The sequence below is a fragment of the Diaphorina citri genome, unplaced genomic scaffold (assembly GCF_000475195.1).
Source record: "Diaphorina citri unplaced genomic scaffold, Diaci psyllid genome assembly version 1.1 scaffold1774, whole genome shotgun sequence".
Taxonomy (NCBI): Eukaryota; Metazoa; Arthropoda; class Insecta; order Hemiptera; family Psyllidae; genus Diaphorina; species Diaphorina citri.
Window position 1 is genome coordinate 32855 of NW_007379200.1, and position 15546 is coordinate 48400.

General features: G+C 39.8%; 2 protein-coding genes and 1 long non-coding RNA gene across 3 annotated transcripts; 1 reads left to right on the top strand and 2 right to left on the bottom strand.

Moving 5' to 3' along the window:
• Positions 1 to 788: 788 nt before the first annotated feature.
• On the bottom strand, positions 789 to 8538 carry LOC103517188 (zinc finger protein 277-like). The gene is made up of 7 exons (XM_008482210.2): positions 8286 to 8538; positions 6182 to 6332; positions 4023 to 4225; positions 1759 to 1912; positions 1711 to 1715; positions 843 to 996; positions 789 to 797 (listed from the first exon to the last, which is right to left on the bottom strand). Exons 1-7 carry the CDS (start codon positions 8477 to 8479, stop codon positions 789 to 791), a joined length of 870 nt encoding a protein of 289 aa, XP_008480432.1. The 5' UTR covers positions 8480 to 8538.
• LOC113470718 lies at positions 7512 to 8036 on the bottom strand. The gene is made up of 2 exons (XR_003393676.1): positions 7942 to 8036; positions 7512 to 7666 (listed from the first exon to the last, which is right to left on the bottom strand). It is a non-coding gene; the product is annotated as an uncharacterized LOC113470718 (long non-coding RNA).
• Positions 8539 to 13062: 4524 nt separating the features above from the next.
• Positions 13063 to 15507, top strand: LOC103517184 (transcription initiation factor TFIID subunit 3). Its single transcript, XM_026829378.1, has 4 exons — positions 13063 to 13121; positions 13513 to 14107; positions 14392 to 14920; positions 15310 to 15507. The coding sequence occupies exons 1-3, from the start codon at positions 13063 to 13065 to the stop codon at positions 14911 to 14913; spliced, it is 1176 nt and encodes a 391-aa protein (XP_026685179.1). The 3' UTR covers positions 14914 to 14920; positions 15310 to 15507.
• The last annotated feature ends 39 nt before the right edge of the window (positions 15508 to 15546 follow it).

Here is a 15546-nt window from a genome sequence, read left to right on the forward strand (position 1 = left end):
CAGTGTCACTGTCCTGTTATGCAGTTAGTAGTATTGTAATCAAATTTGAATGCCATAATATTCCACTTGAATGATAGATCTCGGTGTCAAAAATCTCATCCAGTGTCACTGTCCTGTTATGCACTTAGTAGTATTGTAATCAAATTTGAATGCCATAATATTCCACTTGAATGATAGATCTCGGTTTTAACTTTATGCTAATATTTGTCTGTGTTTACTCGTAACTCTTTAATTCGTACTAATCTGGTTTTTACTAATTGATAAGAAGCATTTATGCAAAATAACATCCCAGATAACACTAAATATAAACAACAAATCAAGTCCAATTAATTAGGATTTAAATAAGTCTTGAATTGGTATTTATTTTGAAATGTTCAACAAATAAAACAAATAAATTGATGCAATTAGCTAATACAAGAAGTTGCTATTAGACTTACCTATGATAAACGTAAATAATGTAATAATAACTCTAATTCCAAACTGTTAGGCCATTGCTTCATGCTGTTTATTCATGGCCGGGTTCACACAGTGGGTTTAAACTCCGTTAAACTTTTGGATAAAGCAATCTGATTTGTTGATTAAAAAAAATAAAGAAACAATCAATTTGCTAATCAGATTGCTTAATCGAAGAGTTCAACTTTATGGCCCCAGGGGTAAGTGAGTTTAAATTCCGTTTAACTTTTCTTTTCGGTTAAGCAATATGTACGTATATATCTGATTGGCTGAAATTTTTGAATTTCAAATCAACCAATCAGATTGCTTCAATGCTTAATTCGAGTTTAAATCACTTACTGGACCTGGCCATAAATAAAATGTTATGTACAATTTACTTAGGTATTTACCTTCCAGCTTCTATCCATTTCTCTATAGGTGTCTATGTAGAACTGATCATACATTTCATTATGTGGATTCAATCTCTTGTGCCCTTTCTTCCTCATGTGTTCCTTGAGTACGTCCCGAGTCTTGTAGGTTCTCTCGCAGAACAAACATTTCAAACTGAAACAGAAAGATAGAAAAGGTTTTTGAAGACTGTAATAAGGAAGGTTTTATCGTCTCGAAATCCAACGGAGAAGGAGGATAGGATAGGAGAAAGTCAGCCGTTCCGAGAACGAACCTTATCTGCTTACGATAAAGCTCAGGACGGGGATCGAATCCGCGACCTACCGCTTACTAGGCAGAAGAGCTACCTTCCAAACTAAATAGGTTGGCAAAATATCAATTTTCCTTTTCCTTCAAAGATGCGTGTTTCACCGCCGTTTTTATTTCGTAGCAATGAAACAACTGCTATACAGTAGACCCATTTGGTCTGTGTCATAGCATGCCCATCCAATAGTGTGTCCCTTATCAGATGGGCAGTAAGAGACACAATACTTCTCATTTAGGGGCTGGCTCAACACGATGACACCAAAAAGTAACCTGTTGAAATATTTGCATTCAATTTTTTTTGCCGATGTTGTAACTCGAAACCACTGCATGACAAGCAAGCGCATTACCTCTGAGATAAGCGTGCCCTCCTATAACAAGTTAGTTTCGTAGAAGCTTAACCTATCCTTTAGGGCTGTTTGCCCTAACATCTAAGCCTCGAGTTTAAATTCCGTTTAACTTTTCTTTTCGGTTAAGCAATATGTATATCTGATTGGCTGAAATTTTTGAATTTCAAATCAACCAATCAGATTGCTTCAATGCTTAATTCGATTTTAAATCACTTACTGGACCTGGCCATAAATATAATGTTATGTAATTTACTTAGGTATTTACCTTCCAGCTTCTATCCATTTCTCTATAGGAGTCTATGTAGAACTGATCATACATTTCATTATATGGATTCAATCTCTTGTGCCCCTTCTTCCTCATGTGTTCCTTGAGTACGTCCCGAGTCTTGTAGGTTCTCTCGCAGAACAAACATTTCAAACTGAAACAGAAAGATAGAATAGAAAGGTACTTCTCGGGCCACAAGTTGACAACCCCTGTACTAGGATAGATCGGGGTGTGGATTTGGGTTCCAGAACTATAGGTACTTATAGGTAAACAGGTATAGACACAACATTGTCGACTTTTATAGTCCGTTCTAGAAACGAATTAATGACGTAGGATTGTCTGGAATTTGGGAGGAATTCTCTAGAGCAGTAGCACATTCCGACTGCTTCCTCACTCTCTCGGGAAGCTATAAATTGAGGGAAGGTACCCACCTGTCAGTTAGTGTTGTGTTGGATCTGTGCGAGCGTTACGAGGAAGGTTTTATCGTCTCGAAATCCAACGGAGAAGGAGGACAGGATAGGAGAAAGTCAGCCGTTCCGAGAACGAGCCTTATCTGCTTAAGATAAAGCTCAGGACGGGGATCGAATCCGCGACCTACCGCTTCCTAGGCAGAAGAGCTACCTTCCAAGCTAAATAGGTTGGCAAAATATCAATTTTCCTTCAAAGATGAGTGTTTCACCGCCGTTTTTATTTCGTAGCAATGAAACAACTGCTACAGTAGACCCATTTGTGGTCTGTGTCATAGCATGCCCATCCAATAGTATGTCCCTTATCAGATATGGGCAGTAAGAGACACAATACTTCTCATTTAGGTGCTGGCTCAACACGATGACACCAAAAAGTAACCTGTGAAATATTTGCATTCAATTTTTTTGCCGATGTTGTAACTCGAAACCACTGCATGGCAAGTGGCAAGCAAGCGCATTACCACTGAGATAAGCGTGCCCTCCTATAACAAGTTAGTTTCGTAGAAGCTTAACCTATCCTTTAGGGCTGTTTGCCCTAACATCTAAGCCTCTCAGTGGGCTTTTCGCCCTAACATCTAAGCCTCTCAGTGGGCTTTTTGCCCTAACATCTAAGCCTCTGAGTGGGCTTTTTGCCCTAACATCTAAGCCTCTGAGTGGGCTTTTTGCCCTAACATCTAAGCCTCTGAGTGGGCTTTTTGCCCTAACATCTAAGCCTCTCAGTAAGCTTTTTGCCCTAACATCTAAGCCTCTGAGTGGGCTGTTTGCCCTACCATCTAAGCCTCTGAGTGGGCTTTTTGCCCTACCATCTAAACCTCTGAGTGGGCTTTTTGCCCTAACATCTAAGCCTCTCAGTAAGCTTTTTGCCCTAACATCTAAGCCTCTGAGTGGGCTTTTTGCCCGCCGATGCTGTAACTCGAAACCACTGCATGGCAAGCAAGCGCATTACCGCTGAGATAAGCGTGCCCTCCTATAACAAGTTAGTTTCGTAGAAGCTTAACCTATCCTTTAGGGCTGTTTGCCCTAACATCTAAGCCTCTCAGTGGGCTTTTTGCCCTAACATCTAAGCCTCTGAGTGGGCTTTTTGCCCTAACATCTAAGCCTCTGAGTGGGCTTTTTGCCCTAACATCTAAGCCTCTGAGTGGGCTTTTTGCCCTAACATCTAAGCCTCTCAGTGGGCTTTTTGCCCTAACATCTAAGCCTCTGAGTGGGCTGTTTGCCCTAACATCTAAGCCTCTGAGTGGGCTGTTTGCCCTAACATCTAAGCCTCTGAGTGGGCTTTTTGCCCTAACATCTAAGCCTCTGAGTGGGCTTTTTGCCCTAACATCTAAGCCTCTCAGTAAGCTTTTTGCCCTAACATCTAAGCCTCTGAGTGGGCTTTTTGCCCTACCATCTAAACCTCTGAGTGGGCTTTTTGCCCTACCATCTAAACCTCTGAGTGGGCTTTTTGCCTTAACATCTAAGCCTCTGAGTGGGCTTTTTGTGTATGACAGGTTAGTTTAAATTGCTAGACTACTCACTTGTCTACCTGTCGCTGTACCACGGCCAGTAGTTCTCTGAGTGGGCTTTTTGTGTATGACAGGTTAGTTTAAATTGCTAGACTACTCACTTGTCTACCTGTCGCTGTACCACGGCCAGTAGTTTATCGACATAGACCAGAGTATCGGGCGCTCCTAGCTGTACGTTATGGAATTCAGACAGATGATTAATGTAGTGAACACGAGTAGGTCCCATATCATGACGGCAGAACATGCATTGAGCAGTGTATGCCAGGTTAGTTTAAATTGCTAGACTACTCACTTGTCCACTTGTCGCTGTACCACGGCCAGTAGTTTATCGACATAGACCAGAGTATCGGGAGCTCCCAGCTGTACGTTATGGAATTCAGACAGATGATTAATGTAGTGAACACGAGTAGGTCCCATATCATGACGGCAGAACATGCATTGAGCAGAGTAACTAGTGTCTGTACGTTCCAACTCTTGCTGAACCAAAGCCTTCTCCTGAAACACGCGGGACATGTAGAGTTGATAGATAAAAGACAATAAGAGTAGTAGGACAGAGCAATGGTTTTTCTTGGGTATAGACACCAGGGTAGAGTCGTCTGTGTATGCTGTCTGTAACTGATTACGATGTGCCTGCGTGAAGTGTTCAGGTATTTCCAATAAGAGTAGGTAGGTAATAGAACAAGTACAGTAGAACCTCGATTATTTCAACCTCCTTTATATCAACTCTCATTATTTCAACCCCAAAAATCGGGGTTTTTCCCTATCTTTCAAGGAAATCCTACTTTAATGCTTTTTTTTGCCAGGCCGCGGCCTAGCGCTTACAAGGCGTCTGGGTCTGCCTTGTGCTAGTTCAAAGTTCACCTATTACCTACCTACAGTACAGTATAAACTCGATTATTTCAACCTTCTTTCAACCCCAAAAATCGGGGTTTTTCAAGGAAATCCTACTTTAATGCTTTTTTTTGCCAGGCCGCGGCCTAGCGCTTACAAGGCGTCTGCCTTGTGCTGGTTCAAAGTTCACAATTCAAGACGATGCGATTTTGAAGGCCTTGTGGAAGGACTCTGGACTAGAACTCTGGAAACTACCAAGAAAAAGTACAGTAGAACCTCGATTATTTCAACCTCCATTATATCAACTCTCATTATTTCAACCCCAAAAATCGGGGTTTCCCTATCTTTCAAGTAAATCCTACTTTAATGCTTTTTTTTGCCAGGCCGCGGCCTAGCGCTTACAAGGCGTCTGGGTCTGCCTTGTGCTAGTTCAAAGTTCACAATTCAAGACGATGCGATTTTGAAGGCCTTGTGGAAGGACTCTGGACTAGAACTCTGGAAACTACCATATTGAAGAAACTCCAATACAAATGAATTGAACATAGAACAGTAATAGAGTTGGTCCTACACCTACACTTGCTTAATATCAATAAAAATACAAAGTCTTTGCCAGCCTAGTTAGCTTAGTTGGTAGTGCGTCTGCCTTGTAAGCGCTAGGCCGCGGGTTCGATTCCCGCCCGGGGCGGATTTAATCAATAAAAATACAAAGTCTAGTGGTTATTAAGAACGTTTGGAGCCAGCCTAGTTAGCTTAGTTGGTAGTGCGTCTGCCCTGTAAGCGCTAGGCCGCGGGTTCGATTCCCGCCAGGGGCGGATTTTATCCTGATGGGATAATGTTCGTTTGAATTATCTCAGAATTATTATTCTGAGACGTAAAGCTTCGAGAAGCAAAATCAAAAATGATACTGGTAGCGCAACCTGGTAGAATTCAAACAGAACTAGTTACAATCGTGAATCTTGAAATCAGGGCTCTCCAATCACAATTCAAGACGATGCGATTTTGAAGGCCTTGTGGAAGGACTCTGGACACTACCATATTGAAGAAACTTCAATACAAATGAATTGAACATAGAACAGTAATAGAGTTGGTCCTACACCTAGATACACTTGCTTAATATCAATAAAAATACAAAGTCTAGTGGTTATTAAGAACGTTTGGAGCCAGCCTAGTTAGCTTAGTTGGTAGTGCGTCTGCCTTGTAAGCGCTAGGCCGCGCGTTCGATTCCCGCCCGGGGCGGATTTTATTTTATTTTTTCAAATATTGAGGAGAAAAAAAGTTACACCAACAGTTATCTCCAAAAACATACATTTTCAGCATAAAACATCCTTGTTTTTCATTTTTCTTTTTTTACTCACAGGGTAAGTATTAGGTATGCGGTCTTGTAGAATAAGTTTTAAACTTTACAGCAAAAAAACATTAATAATGGTTTTACCGAAAAAAATTGAACACTGAGCAGCAGTTTGAGAAAAACCAAAAAATAGGGGTTCCCCGAATTTATTGCTCTCCAGTGTACTTACCAGTCGTTTGATGTGAAGACCATCTCGTAGCATCTTATCCTCTGGTAATACATCAGATAGTAGATGATAGTGGCCCGAATTTGTTGCTCTCCAGTGTACTTACCAGTCGTTTGATGTGAAGACCATCTCGTAGCATCTTATCCTCTGGTAATACATCAGATAGTAGATGATACAGCTCTCCATTCATTTGTATTCCAGTGCATATGTGAGACAGGTCCACCTGTCTGAGCTTCACTCGCCAGTATTCTAAATATCTGGAAATTCCCATGTCAGAAGAAATACTTTTATTAATAAAGGAATTTTAAACATTTTAAATGTATGCCACAAGTATAAAAATGATCAATGTCATTTCTTTGTGTTATTGTATCATAACTTTGGTGAAGTTTGGTGGACACTGTACTGCCGTGCTAAGCAAAAACGCCGTACCTATGTCAAATAAATCGATTTTTGGTTTTTGGTGCCAAATGGTTCCTATGATCCTAAATTTTGATCCTTCATTTTTTTTTTCTTTATCCTAAACCCCTTAAAAACTACTAAAACGTTTTGCCGTATGTCAAAAACGTATGTTTGCCGTATAGATTGAAACCTTTAAACTCGATTTCCCGAAAGTAGGGGTTTTTTTTTTACATACGGCGTTTTCGCTTAGCACCGCAGTGTAGCATTGTAGGATTTTTCAAATATGTATGTATCTCAATAATCCTAATATCCAATGTTTACCTACCATGCTGGCACCGGTCGCTATGCGCATTTATATGTCATAGCTACTCATTTTCCTCACGAGGCTGAGTAGGCCCCGCAGCCCCGCAACAGCCAGTTACGGAATCAATCATTTGCATGATACAAATTTTTTGACCACTACGCCATGGGAGCGTACGTCATAAATATGGTTTCCAATTTAGTACACCGCACTGACCCGAGTTTCGTTTCACCTGCAATCTCAAGAGTAAAGTAATGTAATTGTAAAGCGGTCAAACTTTCTTGACTTGGCGGGGCGGAGCACTACCGCGCTCCTTAATTGTAAATATGTGTTGACTTTATTGTGATAATAATATACAAAGATAGGTCTTAAAACTAGTTGACAATTACATTTTTTCTATTAGGTATCTATCTAATGTAGGTATATGTTGTTTTACATACAGGACAAGAGAGCCAGTAGATTTCACGTCGTAGGTAGTTGACTAGTTTCACCTGCGGGGGAAATGAAGATACGATAAAAGTTATTGAACACTTTCTCCTATCTACCTGTTCTCCTACCCAGGAGATCACTACTACTTACACCCCACAGCAGATTCCAGGTAATGATTCTCATTCCTGGTTCTGAGAATTGTAGAAACTTACTTTAGAACGAGAGACCACCAGCTTGAAGGGTAGCGAGTCTGCCGAGGCTTAGGTGTAGGGGCAAACAGACCTAAAGGGTGGATTTAGGTTATACTTACTCGGGACAATTCCACAGAGTTTCATCCGGTAGCAAGGCGTGGTTGTTGAGTTTAATATGAGTGTACAGGTCTACTTTGGTCTCGGTTTTGGTTTTACATACAGGACAAGAGAGCCAGTAGATTTCACGTCGTAGGTAGTTGACTAGTTTCACCTGCGGGGGAAATGAAGATACGATAAAAGTTATGGAACACTTTCTCCTATCTACCTGTTCTCCTACCCAGGAGATCACTACTACTGATAAATAATTTTTAATTTTTTTTCTTTTTTTTAATATCTCACGGGATTAAGGTCTGTTCACACGATTTTCGAATTTAAATTTTCTGACAAAATACGGTTAGAAGGGTCTAAACGTAACACTACTTACTCCTCACAGCAGATTGCAGGTAATGATTCTCATTCCTGGTTCTGAGAATTGTAGAAACTTACTTTAGAACGAGAGACCACCAGCTTGAAGGGTAGCGAGTCTGCCTTGTAAACGCTAGGTCGTGGGTTCGATTTTCGCCCAAGGCGGATTTTATCCTAAACAGATAAGGATCGTTCTCAGAACGACTGGCTTTCTCTTATCCTGTCCTCCTCTCTTTGCATTCCGGACGATAAAACCTTAGCAGTTTATAGTTCCCTCTATCAAACCTCTTAGCCAGCCTAGTTAGCTTAGTTGGTAGTGCGTCTGCCTTGTAAGCGCTAGGCCGCGGGTTCGATTCCCGCCCGGGGCGGATTCCAGACTTTGAAGTGCGGACCGTCTGAATCAACTGAAAATCTATCATACTTACAGATTGAGGTCCGCTATCAATGGAACATCAGCGATAACCAGCTTATGTGACACGAATATATGAGTAAGCAATTCGTTATGACTAGGGCACCGCTCTGGACACAGAATACACACGACTTCCTCTACGTTATCAGTTGATGGGGAAGCATTGTTATCAGGTTTGGATTCATGGGGGAATGTCAGGGGCCCGAACATTGTGCTAAGATGGGAGGGTGAGCTTTCCTGAAACAAAACTTGAAAAAATGAGCGTTTCACCGCCGTTATTTCCTAGCAATGAAACAACTTGCTACAGTAGACTCATGTGGTCTGTGTCGTAGCATGCCCAAAAAACTGACAAAAAACGCCAACCCCATATGTACATGGGAAAAGGTGAAAAAAAAGAAGAAGATTAAAGAGTTTTGCAAGCAAAATTATTGTCCTGTTGTTTTAACTCTTTAACTTTGTTTGACTAAAACTTGTTTCTGTGCATGTGCAGAAACAAATTTTCATCAAATAGTTCAGTTAACAGAACACTGAATTTCGTTGCAAAAATTTGCTTGCACAGAGCATCAAACCTATGTCATGTTTTATTGTGACTTTTTTTTTAGATTCATTATGTCTGAACCAAAGAAATTCTGCTTTGAACATCAACACTTGCTGTCACAGGCCACTTAAGTATTTTCCATGATTATCTGAAAGAGGGCCTCTGAGTGAAATTTTGCCACAGAGCATAAAGCTCTATGCTCTGTTTTCAGATTTGGCAAGCAATGATATCTTATGTAGACCCATCAGGTTTGGATTCATGGGGGAATGTCAGGGGCCCGAACATTGTGCTAAGATGGGGAGGGTGAGCTTTCCTGAAACAAAACGTGAAAAAATGAGCGTTTCACCGCCGTTATTTCCTAGCAATGAAACAACTTGCTACAGTAGACTCATGTGGTCTGTGTCGTAGCATGCCATGTAGACCCAGTTTATCAATATTTTTGTCTAGCTGATGTGTTCTATTGAGAACCAAAAACATTCTGGACTTCTCTTGCTCTGCAGTGTTTGGCTTGAAACGTGTAGATTATCAATATTTTTGTCTAGCTGATGTGTTCTATTGAGAACCAAAAACATTCTGGACTTCTCTTGCTCTGCAGTGTTTGGCTTGAAACTTATTGTGATTGAAGCAATATCAGGACATTAGTGAGAATCAGGCTTTGGTAGCACCAGAGTTTAGACATTCTTTTAGAGACCATTCCCAATGGTCATTAAGAAAAAAAAAAAATGTGTTGTGTGTAGCGGAAACACTCTCAAATTACATTGTTACATTGCCTACTGGATATTTGAGGGGGAAAAAAAGGTGATTATGTAGAAGTCACATCTGTGGAAAAGAGAAGCTCCTTTTTGTATTTAACCTAACCCTATAATAACACTAATCACTGCTCTAATTGTGAAAACTCCTTCTTGTGTTTAACCTCATAGGCAACGGTTAATTTCTGGTGTTCTCGTATTGACCCAACACCTAAATGGGAAGTCTTGTAGAATACTTCCCATTTAGATTTTGGGTCAATACGAGAACACCAGAAATTAACCGTTGAAATATTTGCATTGGAAATACGAGTACACATTTTTCTGTCGATGGTCATACATAGGGCTTTCCACTCCGAGACGTCTCTGAATTATCTCAGAATTATTATTCTGAGACGTAAAGCTTCGAGAAGCAAAATCAAAAATGATACTGGTAGCGCAACCTGGTAGAATTCAAACAGAACTAGTTACAATCGTGAATCTTGAAATCAGGGCTCTCCAACTTCCATGTTTATGCGTACCAGATGCTATGTAGAATAGAAAGGTACTTCTCGGGCCACAAGTTGACAACCCCTGTACTAGGATAGATCGGGGTGTGGATTTGGGTTCCAGAACTATAGGTACTTATAGGTAAACAGGTATAGACACAACATTGTCGACTTTTATAGTCCGTTCTAGAAACGAATTAATGACGTAGGATTGTCTGGAATTTGGGAGGAATTCTCTAGAGCAGTAGCACATTCCGACTGCTTCCTCACTCTCTCGGGAAGCTATAAATTGAGGGAAGGTACCCACCTGTCAGTTAGTGTTGTGTTGGATCTGTGCGAGCGTTAAGTAAACCCGTGTTGTTAAGCGATCTAGTAAGCGATAGTCAAGAGATTAGTACCGTGATAGTGAGTGAGTTTTCTAGTGTGATATCGAAGATCGAAGTGTTAATCCCGCGATAAGTGACAGTAAAGTACCTAAGCGAAAGTTTTAGTGTTAACCGTGACCGTGATAGATAAGCGATCGTACTTTGTGATAAGAGATTGTACCTTGTAATAGCGATTGTACCTAGTGACTGTGTACACTTTTTGTGAACTAAATAAACTTGTTGTACTCTGGATTTAACTAACGAATTCGCGAGTGTTTTCACTAGTCCTAATCTTTTACGAACCCATTCACGCCCACGTACACGTAACAATACTTTTCCGACAAGTGCAGTGTGCAAACCTAATGTAATACCCACTTGGGTTACCTGCTGAAAAAATAATAGAAAATAATGAACAAAGGAACAGAGACAATAATTTATAAAACTTCTAGAATATAAAATGTATTTTACTTTGTACATTTGATATTTTACAAAGACAAAATCCCTAGAAATTATTCAAAATAGTTACTTACTCTTAAATCTTAAAAAGAACAATTTTTGTCCGCTAGGTAGCGCCACTATGCAAGCGCGTTAGCAGAGGAGCAGAAAGAACTGCGCAGAAATGTATGCGCACAAACACATTAATGCGTTGTCTGCGAGGGAGCTTTGCTCGGGACATTTGATGTGACGTCATCGCCTACGGGAGCGTATGCCGTGACGTCAAAGTTCACGATTTACCGGCATTTTTTTAATCGATTTATCTCGGGATCTAGAAGTCGCAGAAGAAAAAGAAAAATTCTGTTGGTCTTCATTTTTCCTGCTCTATGACTTTGAAACATCACCCAAGTAAGCGCAACTGATCTATTCCGCAATCTCTTGGTAAAGCGCTAGTTTCCATATTGATTTTTCTCTGTGCTGCTCTGCTGCTGTGTTGCCAGATGATTTGTACGGTAATGCTTTGCTAGTGTGCGGTAATTCACTTTGAAAAGCGTACGATTTCCGATTTCTCACCGAGGTTTGTTGTGAAAAATCTGGCAACGCTAAAAAGGAGGCTTTTTCAAAAAATAAAAAATGATTTTTCTTTTTTCCTGAATCTGAAATTCTGAAATGGACTGTGAAATTGTGAATTTTGAGTTTCCATAGTTTCTAGTTTTGTGATAACTTTAAAGATATCTTAAAAGAAGGGATATCTACTTGAGATGAGTTTTTTGGGGTTCCATCTGTAACCAGAGTTGAAATTTCAGTACAAGGTAATTATTCCCAACTTGTAAGATGGCATCTTATCGCAAGTTCAAATGATGCCCAGACCGAACTTTATCCTTAACAGATAAGGTTCGTTCTCGGAATTGCTGTCTTTTGCATATCCTCTTCGATTTCGGAACAATAAGAACTCAATAGTACACATCGCTATAACAATATCGCAAGTTCAAATGCCGCCCAGACCCAACTTTATCCTTAACAGATAAGGTTCGTTCTCGGAATTGCTGTCTTTTGCATATCCTCTTCGATTTCGGAACAATAAGAACTCAATAGTCCTAAACTAAAATGGACGCGGCACACAAGGAATTAAGAAGAGACCGCCTTAACATAATAATAATATGCAGTTCCCTCTTTAAAACCTCTCGAAAGAAAAAAAAAACCGTATAGGTACGTAAAATTTTGTACATTTTATTTGACAAGTTGATAATTACATACCAACATATAAAATAATGCACCTAAATCTAAACTAAGTTTGTACACGGATAAATAGAAGGAATCTGCTTTTTATATTTATAACTTGATATGTACATACATGTACGTATAATGCAGTCAAGTCTGATACATATCTACATTTCTTTATATAAGATGAAAAAGCACTGAAAACATGAGCATCTACCTGCTATGTATCCGGAATTAGAGGAAGAATCTTATACCCCAATAGGACCTGAAAATGTTCCTGACACATTCAAACGGCCAAGTGAACCTCTTGTAGGTAACCGTATAGGTACGTAAAATTTTGTACATTTTATTTGACAAGTTGGTAATTACATACCAACATATAAAACAATGTACCTAAATCTGAACTAAGTTTGTACACGGATAAATAGAAGGAATCTGCTTTTTTTTTATATACAACTTGATATGTACATACATGTACGTATAATGCAGTCAAGTCTGATACATATCAACATTTCTTTATATAAGATGAAGAGGCACTGAAACACTCATCTTTTTTTTTTTTTTATTGAGGCGTTACTTGGATATCCATGCATCTGAGCGTGTGCAGAAACCTGAAGTGCCTTTCAACATACACATGTGTGACTTGTATATTCCACACAGGTAGAGTAATCCAATGAATGCTTCTAATTCAACTATATTCGTGGGTCTTCGACAATTTGCCTCTTCTCCCCTCCCTAGCTCTTCTTGACTGAGCTCTATGTAAGTATTCGTGTATGTGACAATACTATCAAGACTCTCATTGAAGAATAACCTCCAGCAGTCATATGGGGTTGTGAGATTCTCCGCAACTGATTGGACACCGGGATAATGAACAGATTGGAACTTGGGTTTGCTATTGGCAGGACGACTAGAGTACCATCTGGTACGACCATCTCTACCTAGACTGAACTCTGGCTCTGGTGGTTCATCATCTTCAAATTCACCCTCCAGACGGGATGTCATGGTAAAAACGGGATTGGGTATCGAGTCGTCCATGGAACCAATGGGACAGTGGGCACTGTAAAGAGAAAATATAGGGCGTATCAGTTATATGAAACGGATTATTAATTTACTGTTGTTTCTTTTGGAAAGGAATCATGATTGTTAATCATAAGGAGGGAGATCCACTCATTTAGCTTGAAAAAATTAAGGTATAGAGAGAAAGAAACTCAAGCTGATACACCCTATCTTTTTATCTCTTCCCTTGCTTGCACTTTTTATTATTATTATTATTATTATTATTATTATTATTTGTTAACTTTTTATTCATCTTATCTTATTAGGGGATCATCAAACTGTATTGCCTCTAGCAGGAAACAGAATCTATTATGATGCATTGTGTAGGAGAACAACTCCACCCCTGTACCATCCTTCTAGAAAAAGAAAGAGAAAGGGAGAGGGAAAAGGAAAGAGAAAGGGAGAGAGAAAAAGAAAGAGAGAGAGAAAGGGAGAGGGAAAGAGAAAAAGAAAGGGAAAGAGAGAGATTGGAGAAGTTGAAAAAGAAGAAAGAAAAAGAAATGAAACAGACAGAAGAAGATGATCAGGCAGTTGTGAGGCAGAGTGCCCCAATGTTCCCATTCCAATTCTCTCCGTTCCCATCAGTAGCAGGACCTGGACTCATTCCAAGACTTCCCCCTATGCTACAACATCCTCTGATTCCACAACCTCTAGTACATCCCCCCGGCACTCCTCCACCGTCAAAGATGAAAGACAAAGTTAGTCCTAAAGACAAGACAAGTCCCAAGGAGAAAATGAGTTCTAAAGAAAAGACAAGCCCTAAAGAAAAGGAATACTCCAAAGTTAAAGACGTTGAGCTTGGAGTTACACCCATGGTGCCAAACATTGTGAAAGTGACATCTTCAGAAGATCTTGGTGAAATTAAGAAAGACAAAAGCATCAAGAAAGACAAGAAGACTCACAAGAAGAAAGAAAAAGAGAAAATTAAAAAGAAAAAAGACAAGAAAGACAAAGATAAGATTAAAAATAAGGAGAAGGACAAAGAGAAGAAGGTTGACAAGGAAAAAGAGAAAGGAAAGAAGGAAGAGAAGGAGAAGAAGGAAGAGAAAGAATTCAAGATGAAGGAAGACAAAGAAAAACCAGTTGAAAAAATAAGAAAGGAAGAAAAGGATTCAGAAAAAGAAAAGAAATCCAAAGACAAGGATAAGAAACTGAAGAAAGAGAAATTGAAAAAGAAAAAGAAATTGACAAGGAAAAAGAGAAAGGAAAGAAGGAAGAGAAGGAGAAGAAGGAAGAGAAGGAGAAGAAGGAAGAGAAAGAATTCAAGATGAAGGAAGACAAAGAAAAACCAGTTGAAAAAATACGAAAGGAAGAAAAGGATTCAGAAAAAGAAAAGAAATCCAAAGACAAGGATAAGAAACTGAAGAAAGAGAAATTGAAAAAGAAAAAGAAGGAAAAGGAAAGGTCAAGTCATGAGAAGGAAGTTATTCCAAAGCTCACATTTAAATTTGGCACTGACATGGAAGAGAAGACAAAACGAGAGAGTTCTCCAAAGATTGTCATCAAGCCAGTCAAGTCTCCTAGTCCACCACCTGTTGCAGCTGCTGATGAGTATGATACAGGTGACTCTAAACAGGTGTGGATATGTCCAGCATGTGGTGTACAGGATGACGGTAGTCTCCCTATGATAGGATGTGATGGGTGTGATGCATGGTATCACTGGGTGTGTGTGGGATTAGTAGCAGAACCTGAGACGTCAGACTGGTTCTGTCCCAAGTGTAGTAAAGTGGATGAAGGCTCAAGGAAAGAGAAGAAGAAGCGGGGTCGCAAGAAGAAGACGCATCAAGATATGTGAACCAAGAGTTAGTATGATTGTACCTATCTCTCTTCCTATTCTGTACCACTTTACACTTCTGTTTGTGCAGCAATCAAATATCTTTGTCCCAAGCTAACTGAGCTTGTTCAATGGGGTGTTCAAATTGGGAAATTTGGCGTTTTTAAACCCGTTGAATTCAATCATGTGGGGTTCCTAACAGCAATTGCTGAGGTCCTACTCAGGTTTTAATAATACAAAAGTTGCAGTGAAATTTAAATCAAATGCGAAGTGCAATGTTTTTTCTACAAACACCCTCATAAATCAGATTAGGAAAATGAATTTCAATCGTACACTTTGCCACTAAGGCAACCTGTATTTGTATCAAACATTTCTCTCTAGGCAAGGTGTTAATCAATTGGATATTTCTGTTTGCAGAATCATGAGCACTTATCGTTTTGAGCGTGATCCGTCAGAACTCGTGGACAAATCAGCATGTGCGGGATCCAGGGCAGATCTGAAGCTATGTCTCCTTGAGACAGACTGTGTGCAGGTGGATAGGAAAACGCCCAGACAATGTTTACGGGAAGGCCTCGCACCGCAGTGTGAGGCTCTGAAGAATACTTTCTTTGAGTGTAAAAGATCTCTGTTGGATACGAGACAGACTGTGTGCAG